The sequence below is a fragment of the Hyaena hyaena genome, unplaced genomic scaffold, assembly GCF_003009895.1.
Source record: "Hyaena hyaena isolate Hyena2069 unplaced genomic scaffold, ASM300989v1 scaffold_421, whole genome shotgun sequence".
NCBI lineage: Eukaryota > Metazoa > Chordata > Mammalia > Carnivora > Hyaenidae > Hyaena > Hyaena hyaena.
In genome coordinates this window covers 325,266-345,925 of record NW_024081057.1, presented here as the reverse complement: position 1 = coordinate 345,925, position 20,660 = coordinate 325,266, and the positions used below count along the sequence as shown (strand labels likewise).

At 47.8% G+C, this 20,660-nt stretch overlaps 1 protein-coding gene across 1 annotated transcript in view; it reads left to right on the top strand.

Moving 5' to 3' along the window:
• POLR1A (RNA polymerase I subunit A) overlaps nucleotides 1-20,660 on the top strand; it is a 75,388-nt gene that overhangs the window by 40,966 nt on the left and 13,762 nt on the right. Inside the window, exons 15-24 of the mRNA XM_039252636.1 lie at nucleotides 6,455-6,604; nucleotides 8,202-8,385; nucleotides 10,693-10,775; nucleotides 10,896-11,054; nucleotides 12,691-12,789; nucleotides 13,685-13,837; nucleotides 15,165-15,247; nucleotides 17,203-17,368; nucleotides 18,243-18,464; nucleotides 19,291-19,505. Of these exons, the coding sequence (XP_039108567.1) occupies nucleotides 6,455-6,604; nucleotides 8,202-8,385; nucleotides 10,693-10,775; nucleotides 10,896-11,054; nucleotides 12,691-12,789; nucleotides 13,685-13,837; nucleotides 15,165-15,247; nucleotides 17,203-17,368; nucleotides 18,243-18,464; nucleotides 19,291-19,505 (1,514 nt within the window). The remainder of the gene's footprint in view (nucleotides 1-6,454; nucleotides 6,605-8,201; nucleotides 8,386-10,692; nucleotides 10,776-10,895; nucleotides 11,055-12,690; nucleotides 12,790-13,684; nucleotides 13,838-15,164; nucleotides 15,248-17,202; nucleotides 17,369-18,242; nucleotides 18,465-19,290; nucleotides 19,506-20,660) is intronic.

Here is a 20,660-nt window from a genome sequence, read left to right as displayed (position 1 = left end):
TCTTTAGTATCTCTTGTTGTAAATCAACTAGTCATATTCCTGTGGGGCCCTTCCTGGACTCTGTTTAGTTCCATTAGTTTGTTTGATTCCATTGTACCAGCACCACACTACCTTAATTATTGTAGCTTTATCATACTGATTTCTGATAGTAAAAGTCTCCTGCTTTGTTCTTTTTCAAGACTGTCTTGACTATACGTAGCCCTATGTATTTCCATATAAATTTTAAGTCAGCTTGTAAATTTCTACAAAAAACATACCTGCTAGGATTTCTGTTGGGTTTACATTATACCTTTGGATCACGTTAGAGGGAATCAACATATTTACAATATTGAATCTTTCAAGTTATGAACATAGCATATTCTTTAATTAATGTAAATCTTATATATCTTTCATTAGATCCATTTCCAGGTATTGCTATTATGGATGATATTTATTAAATTTTTTAATTGTTTACAATTGTGATGTAGAAATGCCAGTAATTTGTGTATATTGTCTCTGTATTCAGCAACTTTGCTGAGTTCAGTTATTAGATCTCTGTCCTTCAAATTCTTTTTAAGTATAGAAGTAACTGACTAAAGTTTGTTGTGAAACAAAAATCAGTAATGTGAAAGGAGAAAAGGAAATTCTCTCCCTCCCCAACCCCACTCTGCCATGTCCACACATACTCTCATAGAAAATAATTAAGAATGAGATATTATACTTGCTCAGGAGAACCATGAATCATGATTAAATTTGACATTCAGTTCTGAGTTTATATTTTAAACCTCTTTATCCATGACATCCTGGTACTTGAGGTATGAGTTTTCCTGACCACCAGGCACATGGACCTTTTTTGACTGATTTGTAAGCTGGCTTACTTTGAATGAGCCACCAGGGCTTCCAGGGGGAATTCATTATTTCAAGCAGTCTGCATGTTTAATCTGGACCACCATCACAAACTCTGCATACAGCAAGAAGTTCATTTACCTGTTTTCATGTGCCAAGTTAACAGAACCTTTCCTGTGATTGCTTTGGGGTATATTTAGTTCACTTAATGACATATTTTAGGGCTCATTCTGTGTTTGTACATGTAGATCCACCTCATTCTTTTTAACATATCCAACGATACAGATACCGTAGTTGATTTAACTGGCTCTCTATTGGCAGACATTTAGATTGTTATCTGGTTTTTACTATTTTACCCAGTGCTGTGGTGAGCATCACTTCTATTTATACTAGCGCGCTTTCATTGGTATGTATTTTATTTTATTTATGTTTATTTTTGAGAGAGAGCATGCACACACGTGTGTGTGCGAGCAGGGGAGTGGCAGAGAGAGGGAGACACAAAATCTGAAGCAGGCTCCAGGCTCTGAGCTGTCAGCACAGAACCCGACACGGGGCTTGAACTCATGAGCTGTGAGATCATAACCTGTGCTGAAGTGGGACGCTTAACCGACTGAGCCACCCAGGCGCCCCTGTTGGTATGTACTTTAGACGAGTTTCCAGCGATGTGATTACTGAGTCAAAGGGTGTCAAACTTCTTTTTCAAAGAAATCTTTTTTAACTTTTAAAATGTTTTTTAAAGTTTAATAAGTCGTAGTATTAAAAAAAATCCTTATTATTCTCATAGATACTGCTACCTCTCACAGTTTAAAAGAACATTGCAGTCTTTTCTCCTTAGCATCATAATTTATGACCAGAAAGTAAATGAAACACTGCTGAAGTGTTAATACAGAAAGAAGCTTAAAATCATCTTGTCTGACTCCCTTGTTTTTCTTATTGAGACATAATTCATATTAAACAAAATTTATCACTTTTAAAGTGTGTAATTCAGTGTCTTTTAGTATGTCCATTGTGTTGTAGAGCAATTACCACTAGCTAATTTCCAGAAGATTTTCATCATCCATAAAAGAAACCTATTATCCTGTACCTGTTGTCATCATCACTGGCAATTCCTCCCTCATTCCCTGACCATCACTTCTGTCTCTATGGATTTGCCTATGTTGGACATTTCATGTAAAAGATGTTACATAATATGGAGTCTTTTATGACTTGCTTCTTTTACATAATAGAATATTTTCAAGATTCATTCACGTTGTAGCATAAATAGTACTCCGTTCTTTTTTATGGCTGGATGATATTGCATTGTATGGATATACCTCATTTTGTTTGTCAGTTGATAAGTGGATATTCTGGGTCATTCACCTCTGTGACTATTACAAATAAAGCTGCAGTGTATATTCATGTACCGGTTTTGTGTGAATATGTATTCTGTTCTCTTGGCTGTATAGCTAAGGGTAAAATTGCTGGGTCATGGTAATGTTATTTTTAACTTTTTTGAGGAACTACCAAACTGTTTTCTGAAACACTTTTACCATTTTACATTCTGTCCACAATGCGTGAGCATTCTAATTACTCCACATTCATACCAGCACTTACTTCCCCTTCCTCCCTCCCTCCCTCCCTCCCTCCCTCCCTCCCTCCCTCTCTCTCTCTCTCTCTTTCTTTCTTTCTTTCTTTCTTTCTTTCTTTCTTTCTTTCTTTCAACTTAGTGGGTATGAAGTGGTATCTCATTGTGATTTTGATTTGTATTTACCTAATGACTAATGATACTGAGCATCTCTTCATGTGCTTACTGGCCATTTGTAATGTCTTCTTTGTAAAAGGCGAAAGATTTATTCGATCTGAAGAGAAACCAGAGTATTGTAATGTCTTCTTTGGAGAAGTGTTTCATCAAGCCCTTTGCCAGTTTAGTAATTGGGCTGTTTGTCTTTTTATTGTTGAATTCCAAGGGCTCTTTATATATCCTCGTTATTAAATCTATATTACATATACATGTTGCAAATATTTTCTTTCATTCTGAGGGTTGTCTTTTCACTTTCTTATTAGTTCCTTTGACACACAAAGACTTTAATTTTGAGAAATTTATCTGCTTTTTCTTTTGTTGCTTGTGCTTTTGGTGTCATATCTAAGAAACTGTTGCCTAATCCCAGATCACACAGACTTATAGCTATTTTTCCATCTAAGAATTTCAGGGCTTTGGCCCTTATATTTAGGTCTTTGATTCACTTTGAGTTTTTGCATATGGTGTGAGATAAGAGTTCAGCTTCATTTTTTTTTTACACGTGGATATGCAGTTGTCTTGACACCGTTTGTTGAGCGTTCTTAGCACCCTTGTCAAAAATCAGTTAGCTGTAGATATGTAGGCTCATTTATGGACTCTTCCATTGATCAACATGTCCATCTTTACTGTACTATTGTGCCCTAATAATTGTAGTTTTGTTGTATTAAAATCTGGAAGTGTGAGTCTTTTAGTTTCGTTCTTCTTTTTCAAGATTGTTTTGACTCTTCAAGGTCTGTTGCCTTTCCTTGTGAATTTTAGGATTTACTTGTTCATTTATGCAAAACTGGCAGTTGGAATTTCAGCAGGGATTGCATTCAACCTGTAGATCAATTTGGCGACTCTTGCTTTAACAGTATTAAGTCTTCTGATCCATGATGTCTTTCCACTTACGTAGATTTTCTTTAATTTCTTTCAACATTGTGCTATAGTTTTCAGCATATGACTTTTATTTCACTTCTTTGGTTAAATTTATTCCTGAGTATTTTAGTTTTTGATGCTTTTATAAATAGAATTATTGTGTTAATTTCATGTTCAGATTGTTATTGTTAATGTATAGAAGTAGCCGATTTTTCTATGTTGGTCTTGTGTCCTTCAGCTTTGCTTGAAGTCATTTACTAGCTCTGATAATTTGGGGGGGTGTATTTAGTGTTTTCCATATAAAAGATCATGTCATCTGCAAACAGAGGTAATTTTACTTCTTCCTCTCCAATCTGGATGCCTTTTATATCTCTTGCCCAGTTGCCCTGGCCAGTACAGGCCAGGTACAATGCTCTAGTACATTGTTGAATACAAGTGGTGAGAGCAAAGTATCTTTTCTTACTCCTGATCTTAAGCAGGAAGTGTCTGGTCTTGGATTATTGAGTATATTAGCTGTGGGTTTTTCATTGGTCCCTCCTCCTTTTTTTTTTTTTTTAAGTGTACTTATTTTGAGAGAGAGCACAAGTGGAGGGGGGAGGAAGAGAGAGAGGGAAAGAGACAGAGAATCCCAAGCAGGACCTGCACTGTCAGCTCGGAGTCCAGTGTGGGGCTCAAACTCACGAACTGTGAGATCATGACCTGAGGCAAAGTCAAGAGTCGGATGCTTAACTGACAGCCACCCAGGTGCCCCAAATGCCTTCCCGTTGTAGGTCAGTACCATTCCCTTCTATCCCAATTCTGTTAAGTGTTTTTGTCATGAAAGGGTGATGGAGTTTGTCAAATGCTTTGCTTGTACTGCCCTCTTGAATTTATAGATGAGATGGTAGGTCCTATTTCCCTGTCCTTAGATGATTGGGTATGTGTGCTTCTATTACCTTGCACATAGACTTCCTTTCCTGACTGTGCCCAGCCTGACAGTCACCTGCTATGCATATGGCAGTTTGATTGAAGTGTAGCTTGTGGTTGGCATGACAAGGAAGCCTCATGCTCTTGCCTTAACTTCCTCACCCCTCCTGGCAGTGCCAGCCTTGTGGAGAGTGTGAGTCATGACCCTGCTAGTCATCTGCTGAGATCGTGTATTGTCTGCTTCCTTTATAGATGCTATTGCCAGTTGTCCTCCCGCTTCTGATGTACATGCATTAAAAGGCAATCACCAAAACCCCATTGTGCATGTTTAGAGACACTACTTTGTGCAGCCTGGTACAGGCATACAGCGAGCCATTGATGCCAGCTGATGGCTTCTAGCCCCTCCTTAGCCGTCATGCCTGTTGCACTGGCCTGTTTGCTCCTGGCCTGCTGCACCTTTGGGAATGTGTGCTTTTGGCCCCTCTGGAGTCATGGTTATCCCCTCTGGAGTCATGGTTATCCCCAGCTACTGCTGCCCTCCCTTGGGTTCTCAGTAGAGCAGCAGCTTGTTGAGTGGATGGCCACTGTGATGTACCCAGCTGGGGCAAAGGAAGGACTCCCTAGCCTCTCAGTAGCCATAATTAATTCCAGGCAAATGAATTTATTTCTGGTGTTAGCCAGTAAAAACTGATTGGGTGGGGGTCATCAGGTTGCCAGTCACGTAATCAGTAGGTCTGGTGATACGCCTCGCTCAACTTGAATGACCACTTATAAATAAAGTACTCGTCCTTCTTGTCAGTGCCACTTAAGGGGCTTGTTCTTTAAGGCATTTATGTAGCCTCAGTTGTCTAGACCAGGAATGTATTTGGAATAAGTGAGCCTATTAAAAGTAAAAATCAGAGCATGTCAGTCCTGTGGTCAGAATCTCCCAAATAGGTTTCCTTCTCACTCAGACTAAAAGCCTTCTGCCTGAAATGCATAGTCTGATGTCCGCATGGCTCCTTTCCTCACTACCTTGTTGACGAGGCCTTCCCTTCCCATCTTATTTAAAATCCTGAATATTCCGTCTCCCTTCACCGCTGCTCTATCCGCAGTCCTCCTTCCCTGTTTTAGTTTCCTCCAGGGATAATCCTCTTTGGGAATGAAGGCTCCGCTAAAGACAGACTGGTTTATCCATGACTTTTCCCAGCACCTGGCCCGTTGTAAGCACTCACTGTATTAATTGCTGTGTGAATGGGTGGATTTTATCCATTCTGCAAATGACCAATGCTCAGCCTAAGAGCATAGTCATTTTGCCCCACAGCACATGACCAGTCAGTGGTGGACCAGATAGTGGAACACTTATCCCTGAAGCTTCTCGGTCAGATGCCTCAGGCCTCCTGTGTGAAGCTCTTCAGAGGGAGAGCCCTCCATTCTTTGTCTATGTGTCCTTTCCTTCCTTGGCGCCTGCCAGAAAGTCAGAGTTGTTCTGTGGGAGGATGGTATTGACTGTATGTAATGACTGCATGTAATAATCGTCTATTTTGATGTGGCCTGAAGATGAGAGAAGGACGCCTTTGAAGAGCGTTCTTTGACCTCTGCCTCAGTCCTCGGCCTGACGTCATGTCAGGACTGACCTCTGGGAGAGGCCAGCATTACAGCTCCCACCACCACTGTCATTGTGTTTAATTTTTTACCCTTTTAACTTTTTTTCTGTTTTTGTTTTTTTACAACATACTCAAATCTTTCTCTGCTATGACCCCACAGATGTTTTGTCTCTTCTTCCTCTGGTCTGTTCAGGGACTTGACTTAATCTTCAGATCCAGGAGATTGTTCACTCTAAGAATCGTTTTAGGAAATAAGAATCCCAGTGACGTTCTTAATGGTGTATGTTTGTTCCTGTTCCTAAGCCCCCTCCTAAGCCATGTGAGTGAAAAAGAACTGAGATCAACTGGTCCTACAGAAGCGGAAGTGTGTTTTTTTTGCTCTGCCTACAGATCATGAGAATGGAGTTGTCTGGCTTTTTGGGATGCACAGGGACAGGAGCTCCTAAAAGGGAATGCCTCACCTTTTCTCCCCACAGTCAGCTTATCTTCTTTTTCTCTCCAGGTTGTGTCAACGCTGCTCATAAACATAATCCCAGAGGACCACATCCCACTGAGCTTGTCAGGGAAGGCGAAGATCACCAGCAAAGCCTGGGTGCAAGAGTCCCCTCGGCCTGTTCCCGGCTTTAACCCAGACTCCATGTGCGAGTCCCAGGTCTGGCTGCCTAGCTGTGCGGGTTGGAGACATCTAGTCCCAGTTTAAGGCAAATTGATCTAAGACAGAGAAAGGGAGACACGCCCCTAGAAGTAGGCATCATGGTTCATAAGAGGGAAGTTGTCCGAGTTGGTGTCAGTTTTTAGTTTTAGAAAGGAAGGGTCAGGGGGCGCCTGGGTGGCTTAGTCGGTTAAGGGTCCGACTTTCGCTTAGGTCATGATCTCGCGGTTTGTGGGTTCGGGCCCCGCGTCGGGCTCAGTGCTGACTGCCAGCTCGGAGCCTGGAGCCTGTTTCAGAGTCTGTGACTCCCTCTCTCTCTGACCCTCCCCTGCTCACGCTGTCTCTCTCTCTCTCTCCTAGACATAAATAAAACATTAAAAAAAAAAAAAATTTAAAAAAAAAAAAAAAAAAAAAAAGAAAGGAAGGGTCAGACTGGATCACTAGCATTTGACCCTCAGTATAAACCTCACAACCCACTTGAGCAGAAGGCCTCCGGATCAACTCTGTAAAACTTGGCAATGTAGAACCTGAGCTTTCCCTGAGGCCCCTGAGTGGCTCAAGGTCACGCACCGGCCTTGAGGTTCCATACCTTTCAACCCTGTGGCTCAGAAACCAGGCCTCTCCGGGAGGAGGCCCAGGGCAATGGATCTAGGCACAGCGCTCCTACAAGCAAGTAGGACTGTGGCCCCACACTAAAGAGTTCCAAGGCCTTAAGTCCCTGGCTCACACACAAGTGCTTTGTCACAGGGTCCAGCAGACATTCCATTTCAAAGTGAAGCTGCCACTTTTCTTTTCCCTTCATAGATCATATGCTTAATGCGTGCTCCATTATGCACCTAGCAGTCCTTCCTTTAATTAGCTTCTAATGCTTTATCCCAACTTTATGAAAGTTCAAAAGTCTTAAAAGATGATAGAAAGGTTATATTGTTCTTACCTCTAGGGTCCAAGGGAGGGAGTACCTTGGCCAAGGTCATGGTTATGAAGTTTACACTGTGGATGCTCTCATTTGTAGTCACGAGGTCCTTGACAAGGGTACTTGACCTCAAGTCAGTTATGGCAGGGTTGTGGTGCAAGGGGACATGTAAACACTGAAATGTCTGCACATGTGTGTTTGTGTGTAGTATAGTCTCCGGAAAAAAAAAACAATTTAAAAATACTGGTCTGTTATGTCCTCGTCTTCTTTATTTGGAAAAGAATATATTAGGGATGCCTGGGTGGCTCAGTTGGTTAAGTGTCTGACTTTGACTCAGGTCATGATCTCATGGTTTGTGGGTTCAAGCCCAATGTCGGGCTCTGTGCTTACAGCTCAGAGCCTGGAGCCTGCTTCAGATTCTTTGTCTCCCTTTCTCTCTGCCCCTCCCCTGCTCATGCTCTGTCTCTCTTTCTCTCTCTCAAAAATAAATAAACATTAAAAAATTTAAAAAATAGAAAAAATATATTAGTTCCATTTATACCCTACATCTTTCCATCAAGGATTTGAAGCAGGTTACAGTGGGGGCACATACCCAGTAGAGTTAATAAAACGCAGAGAATGGAGGGGGTGGCTCACACCAGAGGTATCACCTCCACTCCAGCATTGTTGTCATCCCCTCCACAGGTGATCATCAGAGAAGGGGAGCTGCTCTGTGGGGTGCTGGACAAGGCGCACTATGGGAGCTCCGCCTATGGCCTGGTCCACTGCTGCTATGAGATCTATGGCGGGGAGACCAGCGGCAAGGTTCTCACCTGCCTGGCCCGCCTCTTCACTGCCTACCTGCAGCTCTACAGGGGTTTTACCTTGGGTGAGTGCTGGGCACGCGGCCCCGGGGCTCCCTCTCTCCTAGCCAGCACGCCCACCGGGATGTCTCCCTGACTGTCCTAGCAGCCTCTGGGGGGATGGCCAGGCTCCTACAACTATGTCCTCACTTGGCTGCCAGCAGCATGACATAGCCATGCTCCTTCTCGGTGCTTTCCACCCCTCCTCAACGGCCAGCGTTTCTTCACCCTTCTCGCTCCTCATTTCCATTCTGTCCTTTTCTTTACCCAGCCTTCGTGGTTGTCTATCCCGGACACTGATTTTTCACACTCGACCCCACTTCCATTCTTCCCTGTAAGTGTCCTTCCAAAACTCCTTGGGCACTCCGTGCTCCACAGACAGCCTTCTTCCTGCTGTCACAACTGCCCACACCTCCCAACACAGCGGAGGTGTCAGCGCCATTGGAAACACCATGTTGGGGCAGACCGTCTGGAGTGACCCTGAGACAGGAAGAGTAACTCCCATGTGTCCTTCCTGGAAGTGAGCACACACCATTTTAGGAAGTTGCCTTTGATAAAGACAGCAAGCGTGCTGTTCCTCTCTGTGCCCTGGGCTTACTCAGGGTGGTGTGTCTCCCAAGGACACGGAGTGGAGTCTGAGCCCTTCTGCTTTGATCCTGTGAAGAACAAGTGGCATGCTACATGTTGAGCATGAGCCACAGTGAGTGTTAGAATGGTCCAGATGCTGATGTTGTTAGTGGTGGAAGTAGGATTCTGTGCTTTGCAGACTTGCTCATGTGCGGACATAGTGGGAATCCCATAGTGCGGCCCTTGGGCCTGCCTCAGCTGGAGTCTGTTCGCTTCCCAGCAGTGGGGCCTGCGTGGTTATATGATAGATGTTCACTGCGGCAGAGTAGAAATAAATACAGTCATGATAGTGAGTGAAAGTCACCCAGCATTCAAGCCATGAGAGATAACCACTAATATGATTTTGTGTGTATCTTTCTAGACTATCCAGTATAAACACATTCAGAGAAAAATGGGATCCTACGCTACACAGTTTTTGTAACCTTTTCCTCCCCTTTTTGGAATATATTTATATATGTTCTTTTCGATGTGTCCTACATCCTCAGGTCTGTGGCTACGGATTATTCTAGTTGTGCAGATGTACCATAGCTTATTTAACCAGTCCTGTAATAAAAGCATTTAGCCACTTTCCTGGTATTCACTTTATTGCTGGGAATCCCATCTTTGAAAATGAAAAGTAGCAGAAGATGACACACCCAGATCACGATGAGGACCACACCTAACCACACCCGCAGCTCTGCGTAGCACATGGCACAAAGAGAGTTCAGCCCCAGGTGCAAAGGCCTCCCAGAGACCACGAGACTGAGAAAGGGAGCAAGGCCAAGCTGGGCACAGCTCTGAGGGAAGAGCAAGCTAGAGAAGTTGCCTTTGCTCCCGCCTTCATAGCCAGAGGTCAGTGAAGGAACGGCAAAGTGGCCTGGAGCTGACCCCATGGAAAGACTTGCTTTTGTGGTTATGGCTTCCTCACAGAGGGACTTTCTTTCCTCTCATACTTACATGTATTCTCCGGAGCCCCTCAAGCTTCCAGAATATTGCATTGGGAATTCCAGCTGTTTTAGCTCAGCTTCTGAACAGTGTAGCCATTGTTTGTCTTCCCATTCAAATCTTGGCTGAGGGACTTTGGAGTCCAGTAACACTCAACAGATACAGGCAGGGAATGATTGAAAGATGAAATAGAAGGAGGTCCTGCCCAAGGTGATGAATTGCTTAACCCTTTGGGGCCAGAAGGACAGATTTACTGAAGTGACCCTGGCTCTCATCCAGAGAGGAGCCTGCAGTGGTGGTCCCTGTCACCCAGGCTCAGGCGTGTGCCTGCACACACATGCAGCCATGTAGGGTGGGCCCTGTAACGTGTGACCACTGGGAATCAAAACGAAGTTGTTCTTTCCCTCCCTGTCTTCTTTCTCAGTTTTTCATTCAAAACCTCACCTTTGCCCTAGCCCATTCATTCATTCAACATGTATTTATTGAGTGGAGGCAGTCTAGCTGGTGGCTAAGAGCACAGGCTTGTGACTTGGCCCTGATTTACTTTCCGCCTATGGAACATTGGGCAGGTCACTCAAGTTTGAGCCTTAGTTTGACTATAAAATGGGGTTTAGAACGCTTGGCCTCATAAGAGATGGTGGCAATCTCTGCTTGATAACGGTGTCAACATCATCATCGTTATTCTGGTGCTTCCTGTGTTTGTGGCACTGACCTCCCCAAGCTTACAGCCTGGTGAGAAGTTAGACACAGTCCCACCCGAGCTTGTCTGTCTCCCTTCACAGGCGTGGAAGACATTCTGGTTAAGCCAAAGGCAGACGTTAAGAGATGCAGAGTCATTGAGGAGTCCACTCACTGCGGGCCGCGGGTGAGGAGGGCCTGGGAGGCTACAGCCTATTGCAGACGGTCGCGTCTCTCTCCCACGGGACAAAAGTCACACCTTCCTCGCTTGGCTGCTGCCAGTTACGTGTTCCTTTTCTCATGCTAGGCTGTCAGGGCTGCGTTAAACCTGCCAGAAACTGCGTCATGTGATGAGGTCCGAGGGAAATGGCAGGATGCCCATCTGGGTAAAGACCAGAGGGATTTTAACATGATTGATCTGAAGTTCAAGGAGGAAGTGAACCATTACAACAATGAGATTAACAAGGTTAGTCCAGCAGCGTGTGCACTTATCACCACCATTTTGAATACTGGTTTTTAAAAAAATTACATTTTGCTTCTCACTTAGGGCCCTGAGGAGCAGTTTGGCTATTTAACAGCCAACTGGGTGAGACGTGAGGTGGGATGTATAGAATTCATCATTTTGAAGAGCCAAAGGCTTCATTCTCTTACTCGATTAAAGCTGAGAGGGGATACTTTGCACTTCTTTGTCTTTTTACATGTTTGTGTTGGAGGTGACTGCATCAAAAGGGACTAAAGAATCCCTCTGGGGCCACTCTGTGGTGGAGGAGCAGAATGAAGGACCAACACCACCACTGCTGCTTGCATGGCAGAGCTGGGGGTGAAGGCCTGGGTTCAAATCCTGGCTGTGCCATGTACTTGCCTTGTGACGTAAGGCAAGTGATATAAGCAATCTGTGCCTTGATTTACCCACCTGGAAGGAGGGATACGAGGAGCACATACCTCACAGAGTTACTGAGAGGATTAAGGAGCTAATCTACACTAGGCTTTTGACACGCCTAGAGCACTCTGGAAATCCTCCAGAACCCTTGTCTACTTTTCCACCAAGCCAGTTCTCGTCCGTCTGAGAAAGGAGAGGGACGTCCCTGCATGGGCCAGGACCACAGCCTGGGCTCTCTTACCATGTTGCCCCAGAGCTGGGGCTTCTAGTCCTGCAGCTTCAAGGAGCCAGCCTGGGCCTCACCCTGCCTCCTAGACCTCGAGGCCCAGCCTGAGGAGGAGAGGGAGAAGCAAGGCCATTGCTCAACAACAGTCAGTGTTTGCCTGGTGGCCTCTTACCTGGCTTCCAGGATCCCTTAGGCCGGCAGGAGCGCAGCCCTCTCGTTGGTACAGGTGCTGTCCCAAAGAGGTTTCCTTCAGTGGAGCCTTCCTAGCACCTCTCTGAGAACCCAGAGGCCCAGCTTCCAGGCTTGGCTAAGAATGCTGGGGTGTGCTCTCAGAAGCACCTCAGAATCGCTTCTTGTCCCGCCAGCGCCCCTCTTTCCACTGTGACCTGTCCCCCATCTCTCCTGTGTGGGTCTGTGTCTCTGCAACCCTAGCAGAAGCTTAAGTAGACTTGGAGCCCCTCCCAGCATCTCCTCAGGCTCCCCCTGGGGGGTTTCGCTCATGTCTGCTGGCCCTAGAGCTAAGGCCAGGCTCCCATGTGGTGCTAGGGCAGCACGTTGGTAAATGTGAGTGTGTCACGGACATTGGTCCTCCCTGCCAAGTGTGCAAGAACTGAAGCTGTGCTCTGCTGGGCAGATTCACAGTGGTATCGCCTCAAATTTCCTTTTTAGCCAGCTCCTTTTTAGAATCACCAACTGGATATGCTGGCCCCTCTGGTTCTCCCTTTTGTTCCCATTTGCCAGTGACAAGAGCCTCGGGCTTCTTGGCAAAGGGTGTCAGGAGAGTGCAGCACGTGGAGGCCATCATCGTTAGACTTCTCTCTGAGAGTTCTAGCAGAAAGGATTGTTGCCAAATGAGACTTCTTACCTTGAGTGGGCTTTGGCACTTATCTCTGGATAAGTGCTTCTGAATCCTGGGTTTACCTTGTGATTTGGGGTCACCTTGGGATTTCAGGTGGGAGTGAAGTCACTCACTTGATGTCTTTATTTACTCTGCAGGCCTGCATGCCATTCGGCCTGCACAGACAGTTCCCGGAGAACAACTTGCAGATGATGGTGCAGTCTGGAGCCAAAGGTTCAACTGTGAACACCATGCAGGTGTGAACAAAGGTGGACTGGCCGCTTTGCCAGTAGGGTGGGGTGATGGCGGGATGCAATTTCCAGATTTCTTTCTGATTGTAGAAGGGTCCATGTGCCACATAAAATATGGCAAGTACTAGCATATATAGAAGCATATAGAAATCAGTACAGGAGGTAACTAACCACTGTTAGCACATCAGTGTTAGGAACATACAGTTTGTGTGTGTGTGTGTGTGTGTGTGTGTGTGTGTGTGTGTAAGTGTGTGTAATCAGTCTTACATGAGGTCCTGTCATGGTCTGCTTTCTCCATTTATTATTATAAGCCCTGTCCTAGAGGTTTCTAATTTGAGGCCTGTTCCCTCTGCAGGGTACAGCAGTACTATTGTAGCATGTTTGCAAATGTTAACATTTCTTTTCAAAGTCTTGATGACCTTACTGAGTACAGGGCAATGTAAGAATGGGCTTGTAAGGCTGAAAGCGATCAGGAAGCCCCTTGACTAGAGTAAAATCCAAACACATTGCTCTTCTACCCATCCCCACCCCCCCCAAGAATATTAATAGGTGGCTTTACTCTCTTTTGTCCTTAGAATCTAAAGATTACAATAAGTTACTTTTTCTTACAGGCCTCAGTTTCTCCATTCCAGGTATACCACGGGATGATTCTGAGACATGTCTTCTTTTGCAAATATTGCCCATTTACAACTGACCCCAAACACGTAAAATACTGATCAGTCACCAGAACGGATGCACAGTTCTTAAAACATGAGTTCCTCTGGTTCGTTGGAAAATCTAGGTTGGCCTTCAAAACCGAGGTTTCACGCAGCTTTTCTTTGAGAGCAGGCCCTCCCTCCCTCTGCTAGGAGAAAGCATTAACACACGTGTGGATCTCTCCTCTGGGTTTCCTTTCCTCCAGATCTCATGCCTGCTGGGCCAGATTGAATTGGAAGGTCGGAGACCTCCCCTGATGGCGTCTGGCAAGTCATTGCCCTGCTTTGAGCCTTATGAATTCACCCCCAGGGCCGGCGGCTTCGTCACTGGCAGATTCCTCACTGGCATCAAGCCTCCTGTATGTATTTTGGTCTTTCCTCTTGCCTCTTCTCATTGCCAGGCTCAGTGGTAGGAGGCTTGTGACCTATACCAACAACTTTGAGCAAAGACGATTGAGTAATAAATGCCAAGCCATTTGTTACTTACTCACTAGACCCTGTGGCCACGAGGACAGTAAGGATGCCACACTGTTGTGTTCAGCATTGTAACACCAGAGCTTTCACAGCACCTGGCACATCATGAGTGCCAGCTGTTTGCTGAGAAGTGAAAATATGGGTAAGACCGATCCTAGGTCTGCCTTTTCCTGCCATATGCCCTCTCTCAGCCATTTCTTACCTACTTTGAAGGCAGCTAGAGAGGGAATGCCTCTCACCAGGGTGCCCTCTGTTGCCTAAAGGAACATCACAGATTTATTTCACACTTCACCCCCCCAAGAGCACCTCCCATGGCTCCTCCTTCACAGTGGGGAAATTGACTAGCTATGGTAAATGTCTAATTCTTGGTGAGCAACAGACTTTTCCCCTAAGAAAAAGGTTTCCTCCTCACACTTGTCAGAAGTGGCTTTTTGAATGTCCGTACGTTTTGTTCCTTGGTTAGCGCATCTCTATAAGATCAGACAGCTAAGTCCAGGTCATGAACGGGACCAGCCCTTTGTTTCAAGGCCACCAACTGCTCCAGGGGCTCATCAGTCCTGCATGGGCTCTCCAGTGATCACCCATGGCCTCTGACAAAGGAGGGAGGAAAGATGATATGACCAGAACTTTTTAAACTCTAGTTGTGGCCCCCTAGTGAATTGTGAAATCACTGTAATAGAGAGTGACTGGCATTTCTTTATACTAAAACAGAACAGGGTGGTGAAGAAAGCATCCAAGTAAGAGTTGGGACACTTTCCTAAAGTTTTCGTTTGAGTTTTCCATCTGTATGTCCATATGTGTATATATGTATATTTGCTGATTGCTATTATTAAGCGTATTTCTTGTGGTGGGTTAGTTAAAACGTTTGGAAAAGACTGCGTACCTCTGATAACACTGTTGGAAGCAGAATTCAGGGATGTGGGCCGAATGGAAGGGTGATAAAGCCCGAGTGCCCTTTCCATTTGGAAAGTGGGGTGTGCAGTATGGGGTAAAATACGGAGGGTGGAATGCATGGGTGCAAGTAGAGCTCCTGGCAAGGTAGGGCAAAGGTAAGCCACAGGGGAGGGCAGAAGCCACTGGGGCCATCAGACCTGTCCGGGCCGAGAGCCACAGGAGATCCAACAAGCTGCTGGTGGTGGTGGCCTGCACCGCCCTCCAGGAAGCAGCCTTCCTCACGGCCACCTCTGGGGCCCGGCCCCGCATCTCCCACAGGAGTTCTTCTTCCACTGCATGGCAGGGCGAGAGGGTCTGGTGGACACCGCCGTGAAAACCAGCCGCTCCGGCTATCTCCAAAGGTAAAAAGCACCTGCTCTGCCCCTATCGGATAGGATCTGTGTCCCAGGACTAGTCACCTCCATGTTGTCATCTTTCACATTGTCGTTGACAGTTCGCTTATAGTCCCTTTGGGTGAAAAAACTTTTCAAAAATGGCCATGGGTGGCCTGGGACAGAAAATGCTGATACACTTCCCCTTCTAAAAGATTGGTAGAGCGTGAGCTTGGAGGTTTATACGAGGGTCCCTGCATTCTGCGGGTACGCACCATTCCCCCCCACCCCACCCCAGCCCCTGAGGCCTGGTTCTAAGTCCTGTTCTCTGGGAACTCGGTGACTACCCCACAGGAGACGGAACTCCTTCATCCTGCCCTCCGAGGTTTTCCTGTCCCTGCTCCAGCCTTGTCCCCTCTCCTGCTGCTGTGTTCCAGATTCCCCAAAGCTGCACTCCTTGCTGTGGTCCCCTCCCCCTTGACTACCAAGGCTGCAGCCCATGGGACTGGGCCAAGAAAGGGAAAGGTGGGTTTGGGGTGGACAACCCTGGGTGGCGGGGCAGCAAGGCGCCCATCTGCCAAGCTGGCGGAACCACGTGGGAAGCTGGCTCTCAGCACAGCTGGATGAGTTCCCCTGTCGGGCACAGATCACACAGCCGTTTCCTTCTGTGAGCAGGGGTTATACCCCACTTCCCATTTCTTAAATCACTCATTAGTACAAGTGTAACCTTGAAAAAGTTAGAAAACAAATGATCAAAGTCTGGAGTGGTCGGGATCCATGTGTGGGGTGGGAGTCTCTGAGGCCAATTAGATATGCTGGGGGGAGGATGTGGGGGGTGTTTGTTGGAATGGGGGAGCAGCAACCATCGGGACAAAGTGCAAAAGCCTCCACGGGCTCCGCCTGCAGTGGAGGGTTGTGGTGGGGAGGTCCCGTGCACTGCTGCAGACAGGATGGATCGGAGGAGGCCAGCCCGGCTGTGGTGGCGTTCCAGCTAGACGTTGGAAGGCTGCCCCCAAGAGTGTCATTGGAAAGGAAGAAGCAGTTGTGAAGACATAGAGCAGCTGGCTGGAACCCAGGAGTGAGAGCTGGAAGGGCGGCAGACAAACCTAGTTGAGTTTTCAGGCCTGAGTAGCAGCTCAGGGACACGGTTGAGAGGGAGGAGAAAGAAAGTATGTGTGGCGTCAGGTGTCAACAGCAGGATATTCAAGTAGTCACATCCACTGGTCCTTTAAAGACAAGGCCTGAGGGTCAGGAGAGGCTGGACGTGCAGCCTTGTGGGGCCGTGGCTGGTGCGGAGGGCGGGACCCTGCGGGCAAGGAGAGCAGAGTAGAGGGCTCCAAGCAGCACCTCCAGCATTTTCAGCAGAGAAGTGGGTGCTCAGCACCAACCGCACCAGGCCAGGAAGATAGTGGTGACTGACACTGAACTCTGCCTTGGAGCTTAGGGGAACAGTGGCTCCTGAAAAACCTGTTAAGGTGGCAGGAAGAGACAGGGTAGAGTGGCTGGAGGTAAACTACAGAGCCAGTACCAGGTGGCAGGGAGAGAGCTTGAGGGAGGCAGCTGACCATTGGGAGCACTGAGGAAAAAGGGCACCAGGTTAGGCTTAGCACATAAGCATTTAGTTGCTCATGTGTCCTTAGTTTCCCTGGCAAATCTCTGGACTAACCACATTGGAGAAGCATTGGGTGGGTAGTGAGCCCTCCTGCCTTACTGCCTTATGGGCCTACAGATATTCTTGGGGAGCTCTGCAGTGCAGAGGGCTGAAAGGCAGGCGGCACTCCCAGCTGCTGGGGCTGGATATGGCAGCCAGGGCTGGGTCGAGTAATGGCAGCTAGCCCCTCCAGCACACAGCTACAGCTTCCTCCTCCCCGAAAACCATCAGGAAGTGCAGCTTGTGGCTGGGAGCTGCTGTAGCACTGAGCCTGGGGCATTGGAGCCTTGCTCAGCTGCCCTTCCCACCATCCACCGCCCTGGTCTCTGTGCAGGTGCATCATCAAGCACTTGGAGGGGCTGGTCGTCCAGTATGATCTGACAGTCCGCGACAGCGATGGCAGTGTGGTCCAGTTCCTGTACGGGGAGGACGGCCTGGACATCCCCAAGACACAGTTTCTGCAGCCCAAGCAGTTCCCCTTCCTCGCCAGTAACTACGAGGTAGTTGGCCAGATGTGGTGCCTGGGGATGGTGGGGCCCGGAGCTGCATGGTGGGCCTTGCACCCTGAGCCTTGCCGTGCAGTGAGGTGGCTGTCAAAAAGCAGAGTGGGGAGAAGGTTATAAAGCACCCGTGGATGCCCTAAAACACTTGACATTTTCATAACCCCTCTGGGGACTTTCCCCATGAGGTCGCAGAAAGGCACATGTACCTCTGGAACGACAGCTACCATCTGGAGGCATTTGCCACGTGCTGGGCCCTAAACTAAAGTGCACTGTGGACAGCGTATGCTTTTATGCTCACCACAACCTGGGGAAGTAGGTATTCTTCTGTCTGTTTGACAGCTGAGACAACGAGTATCAGAGCTCAAGTGACCAGCTGCCGTGTGGCAGGCCCAGTGTTTGGACCCAGCCATATCTGCCACACAGGCTGGTGATCTTCATACCATACCTTGCCGCTCCAAAATGACCATCACCCCTGACTGAGCAGTCACCCCAGTTTGCAGTCCGATACTGAAACCATCGTGACCTGCCCGTGGTTATGTAGCAGATGGCAGCATTGAAGGTTTCACTTCAGTGCTAGCTCCTTTCTGTCCTGGCGCCTGTCCCAAAGCTTTGGTGATCACTTCCGTTCCTCCTTTCTCCCTAGAAACTGGGTTTGGCACGGGGCGGGGGGGGGGAGGTCTGAACATCAGCTCCCAAGTCCAGGATAAACAGTGAGGGCCCTGTTAGCAGGTGCTCAGCACCTCTGAGAGGCGCCGTGAGGGCTCCACGCGGACCATCTTGGCCCCGTGAAGTTGTGTGACATGACCCTTGCATCATGCCCTCATCTCTCTGGTCTTGTGTCTATTGTTTGTCTGTTTGTTTGCTCATTTAGGTGATCATGAAATCAAAGCATCTCCATGAAGTTTTATCCAGAGCAGATCCCCAGAAAGCTCTCCGCCACTTCAGAGCCATCAAAAAATGGCAAAGCAGGCATCCCAACACCATGCTGAAGAAAGGCGCCTTCTTGAATTATTCACAGAAAATTCAGGCAGCTGTGAAAGCCTTGAACCTTGAGGGTGGGAACCAGAATGGCCGCAGCCCTGGGACTCGGCAGGTGACTTGGGGGGTAGCTCTGTCCCCAGTGCCTGGAGCATATAGACCTCAGGGATTGAAATGGGTTGATTTCCTAATAGAAGGTATAATAGTATAATATGGCTTTATTCACTGTTAGGAAACAAATGGCCCTCAAATAGGAACTCAAGGAGGGTTTTTACTCTTTACTAGGGTGTGGGCCAGTATTGGAGAAACTGATTGGGGCTGGTAACTTGGGTCTTTACCACCCCAGGTGGGCAGGAATAGGGAGAATAGCCACCAGGGGTGGAGAGGGTGTCCATGGGCAGTAGGGAGGCATAACTTACTCAGAGGCTTCTTAAGAGGGTGGGGGATAAATGCCCAGCTTCACTCTCCTCCCACCTTCCCCTCTGCTGCTGGGGCCTCCCGTTAGACAAACACAGCAGGGGGCCAGGAGGCAGGGGAGCACTTCAAAGCACTTGCTGTGGGGTAGCTTTGGGACATCAAGGGTGCGAAAGCTCGGAAGAAGGACAGCCATGTCCTGGTTCGCCCTAGCATTATTAATGACAGTTCCCCATTCTACTCTTAAAAGAATTCTGGTTTGGACAGTAACTTTCCTGGTCGCCCTGCCTGTGTCCAGTGGGCCGGGGTGAAGGGTCATGGTCAGCCCAGGCATGCCGGGATGGATTCTGTTTATCCCTGTCCTAAATGTTGAGGTGGATTTCTTATTGTCATCTGGTTCTGTCTCCTTCCCCTACTCTCATTTGGAGCCAGTGCCTTTTATCCTCCTTATACCACTGGATGTCCCAGGAAAGACAGGCCCATTCTTGGTTTCCTCCCACATGGCTGAGGCCTTTCCTTCCTTTCAGATGCTGAGAATGTGGGATGAGTTAGATGAGCAGAGTCGAAGGAAGTACCAGAAGAAAGCAGCTCCTTGTCCTGACCCCAGTCTGTCCGTCTGGCGCCCAGACATCTACTTTGCATCAGTGTCAGAAACATTTGAAAAAAAGATGGACAACTACAGTCTTGAGTGGGCTTCTCAAGCAGAGAAGAGTTATGAAAAATCAGAGCTTTCTCTTGACAGGTAAGGATGTTGATTTGTTGCAGGGCACAAATGCAGAGGGAGAATATGCTTCTCGGGCCCTTCCTTACCTACTCTGGAGGGGGGGCGGGGCAGCCTCCTGAGTTCAAGCCTCCAGCAGGAGGGAGGAAAGTAAAATAGAAAAGACACCTTGCAAACCCAGAGGTCTCCAAAAGAGGCAAGGGCAAATAGCAATGGACACCCCTGCCTGACCCAGGACAGAGAACAATGCTCCCCTGGGTGGGAACTTGCACAAATGACATCTCTCTTGAGTTCAGGATGGTGGCTGTGGCTAATTGAGAGTCAGGGAATCTGCTTGCCGTTCACCAGCTTCTAACTCTGGCCCAGGGCAAATCGTTTTCTGCCCTGTGACCCCGTGGCTCAGCCTTTCATGACAGGTTGGATCTGATTTACTCCAATATTCCTTTGAGCCTTGGGTCCTGAAGTCTTAAGAAAGAAGGAACACATGCAGTCCTCAGCCTGGACTTACTCACCAATAAATAAATAAATAGAAGAATCCTGTGGTCCAGGTGGGTGGGAAGCCAGGCATGACCAGCACCATGCCACATCGGGTTACAGCCTCAAAAGTGCCCCCATGGAAGGCCCGCTGCAGGGTCCGTGCCGGGACCCTTTGCACTCAGCTCACTGGACTTGGCCGGCGGAGCTGGAAGACCTCCAGGGTGTGGGCCGAGGCCCGGCTGCTCGTCCTGCACCCGGTGAGACTAGCCGAGTCCGGGAATGGGCCTGCAGGCGGAAGTTGGGAATCCATAAAGGCAAAGGAGGGAAGGCAAATGCGTGAGTGGAGGAACCCGAGGGGAGGAGCAGGACTCTCTCTGCCCTTTAATGGGGCTTCTCTAGTCAGGCCTCAGAGAGGCCCGGACAGAATAAATCATGCTGGGTTATCACAACTGCTGGCAGGGCTTTCCCTGAAAGAGTGAGACCTTGATGCCCCTGCCCCCTTCACCTGCCTCCCTGCAGCTCAGGACACTGGCTGTTTACCTTCAGAAGGACGGGCAGCACCGCCTTGGGAGTGGGGAGAGCATCATTTGGGTTTGCAGGACCAAGAGGGAGAGGCAATTCTGCCTCAGTGGCACTCACAGGGGACCTGTCAGTAGGCAGCAAGCGAATCTCTGGGTGAATCTCTAAAGTTCTGGAGGT